General features: G+C 56.8%; 1 protein-coding gene across 1 annotated transcript; it reads right to left on the bottom strand.

Annotated features, from left to right (window-relative positions):
• Nucleotides 1-609: 609 nt before the first annotated feature.
• Nucleotides 610-1,258, bottom strand: VDBG_04358 (spherulin-1B; the record flags this gene model as incomplete). The annotated part of the gene is made up of 2 exons (XM_003004706.1): nt 610-982; nt 1,041-1,258. 2 exons carry the CDS (start codon nt 1,187-1,189, stop codon nt 610-612), a joined length of 522 nt encoding a protein of 173 aa, XP_003004752.1.
• Between the last annotated feature and the right edge of the window lie 1,709 nt (nt 1,259-2,967).

The raw sequence follows: 2,967 nt of genomic DNA, 5'->3' as shown, positions 1-2,967 counted from the left end.
TGAGCTGGGCGCTGCTTTTTTGTGCTTTTGAGGCTGGAGACGTTCCATGCAAGCGGTCAAAGGGCAGACGCGCAGTGTGGTAAAGATGGAGACGTGTACAAATGTGTAAATGTTCAAAAAGGGTTCAACTGAGGACCTGCCCCCAATGCTCAATATTAGACTGTACTACCACCCTCAGGAGGGCATTGTCCCGTCTTCACACCGCCGCCATGACCCAACGCCAGACGAAATGCATTTCCGTCAGTCTACAACACGGACTCCCACGTGCCAGGTAGGCTTTTGGCCCCCCTCCTTTGGGCCCCCAAACAGCCCCACTCCTTCTTCCCATGCCATCTAAGATGCTGCGCTTGGTAAGGCCGCACTTTGTCAAGCATTCCTCCACGCCGAGAGCAATGCTCGCAGGAATAGCACCGCGGACACGGTCAATGTCTTCGCCGGCAATGCTCTGTCCAAAGGCGGCAGCAATGACATCGTCGCTCATGGCGAAGGATCCGTCGAGGGCCTGGAGGGTGCCGAAGTCTTCGTTTGCGAATGAGGCTACGAAAACGGCGGGCTCACAACTATGATCATGTCAGTCCTTTCGTTGGTTCTCGGGAACAATGTAGCAACTCACTCTGGGTTGAACTGGGTATGGATGGAACCTTGGTAGAAGGGCGTCATCATGAAGGGACACAGCTCGGTGCGGATGACGCGGCGGCTGCCGTCCGCATTGAGGATGCCGTTTTCGGGCACCATTTCGGTGATGAGGCGGCCAGAGATGACCATTTGCAGCTCCGCGGAGCGAGGGTGGACATGGAGCGTGTTCATGCCACAAGGGTCAACACGGCCGAGAGCCATGCCGGACGAGGTGCCGACGAGGGCCGGGAAGGTGACGCGGTTGGCGGCAACGAGCTCGCCGCCCTTTCCTGGCTTGGGCTGGGGCTGGTTGAAGTTGAAGATGAAGTCTTCGTTGTTGGGCAGGAGGCTGAAATACTCGGCGGCACTGTAGCGTGTCAGCTGTGACTCTTGATGTCGGTCGCCGGTCTTGGGTAAAGACGTACTTGTCAGCGAGCCGGAGCTGCTTGGTCAGGCTCGTGGTAGGAGTGCTGTGCGTTGTATTGGTGTACGGTACACGCACAGTGGACGGCAGAGCTACGGCGGTGGAGGCCAAGAGCACGGCAGCACTCGCAAAAAGGGTGGAAGAGTGCATCTTGAACAAGCTCGGATGCGATGGGACGTTGTGTGAAGGCAGTGGTCGCTTGTCTTGTCTTGAGGCTAGAAATGTTAAGGCTAGGAAAGATACTTGAACGGTGAAAGACGGCTGGCTGTAGTGTTGGTCAATATTGGATAGAGATGGTCTGACATGGCCAAGACCATCACGTATACTTATAAGTCTGGTTCATGCCCATATTTACGGTTTGTCCTTGGCCCCCTACCTTTCGCTCCCATCTAGAAGGATCGCAAGCCTCCCGGACTGGATGGCATCCGAGGGACGACGCAAGTTGATCCGCTGGCCATTCAGTGTCATGGTCTCGGCCCGGTGGCTCAGCAGCCGATGGGATGTCTGTCATCCCAATGTATCCAGGAAGGTAGGTTTCCTCGGATGACTCTAAAAATTGCAGCAGACACACTGGCGTCAGATGAGGGTGGCATGGCCCAAAACGCTCCGCCTCGCAAAGAATGGAGTTGAGCGAATAGCCGACAGCGAACTTGGTGTCATCCGCGTGTTCTCCTTGAAGAGGTGGGTGCACGCCATTGTCGTCGTCGCAGCGTTGGGGGCTAGTGCTGGGCCTTTTTTTCTTTTTTCTTTTTTTTCTCTTTTTCGGACACTGTCAGCAGCCCGCAACTTGTCCGGCAATGGGTGCTCCCGACAAGAGGCTGAGCAAGTGCGGAGAGAGCGACTGTCGTGATGGTTGTGTTGGTGGACTTTTGACGAGCTGCTACCGTCATGTACCGGTGCCTTATGTAAGCGAACGACGGCGTCTTCTGTCAGGCGCCGACAGCGTGCACAAGAAGGAAGCGCCTGTTCCGGGGGGCTGACTGTCGGCTAAAAATACAAGGCGGCCGCTGCGTGAGACGGGAAGCGACAGAGAGAGAAGCGGGGGGTAGGATTGCTGGCTGGTGCTGCTGGCGCGTTGAGTCGCAGTTGGCAGGCTGCCTGGTCACAGTACGCTAATCGATCCGGCTCGTTCCACACCTCCCGTCGTACCTTATTGCCGAGAGCGAGGACCTAGGGTGCACGTGACCCACCTAACCTACATGGGACCTCGCTCTTGTGTTGGTGTGTGTCAACAAGATGACTCGGATGGAGCCGGTTCATCTGATGCCAGTTGTCAATTTCCACGATGGGACACACTATCGAACGCGACACTCTGCCAGTGCTCTCGGCCGATTCATGCTTGTTTCTCGTCTTTCTTTTCGTTTTCACTCATGCCGTAAAACACCCGAGCAAACAAGGACAGCCTGTCTTGCCCTGGACGGCTTGCCTGGGACATTCAGATCCCTCAGCACACCGCTGGGGTTTACAGCGCCTCCTTGCATGTGAGACACGTGGAGACGGGCCTGCGAAAGGCTGCGTCTGCTGTATGCCACGCCGTTGGAGTGCCGGCCCCGATGCCGCGTCAATGGAGAGCACGGGAGGGGTCATTCCTCGAGGATACACAATGCGTTGCTCATTGACAATCGCCTTGATTACATCATACAACATGCACCCGCGTCCTCGTGCCGAGAGAGTCGGCACGTCGAGAAGACGCCGCATGCACCGTGGCACAGGCCCTTCCATCACCGAGTACCTAGTGATGGTGGAGGCAGCGAACACACAAGGTCCAGCATCAGAGCGCGTCGCGCCGCTGTTCATGGTACATGTAGCAACAGAGACCCCACCGCGTCACAAAGCGCAGAGGGGCCTGGATGAGGGCCTGGCAGAGGCTCATCTCGGTTCATCTAGCGACCATCTTGCGCTCACTCTCCCATTGGCCCCGTGCCTGA

The sequence above is a fragment of the Verticillium alfalfae genome, genomic scaffold (assembly GCF_000150825.1).
Source record: "Verticillium alfalfae VaMs.102 supercont1.5 genomic scaffold, whole genome shotgun sequence".
Taxonomy (NCBI): Eukaryota; Fungi; Ascomycota; class Sordariomycetes; order Glomerellales; family Plectosphaerellaceae; genus Verticillium; species Verticillium alfalfae.
Note: the sequence above shows the minus strand (reverse complement) of the source record. Positions and strands in the feature narration are given on the sequence as shown.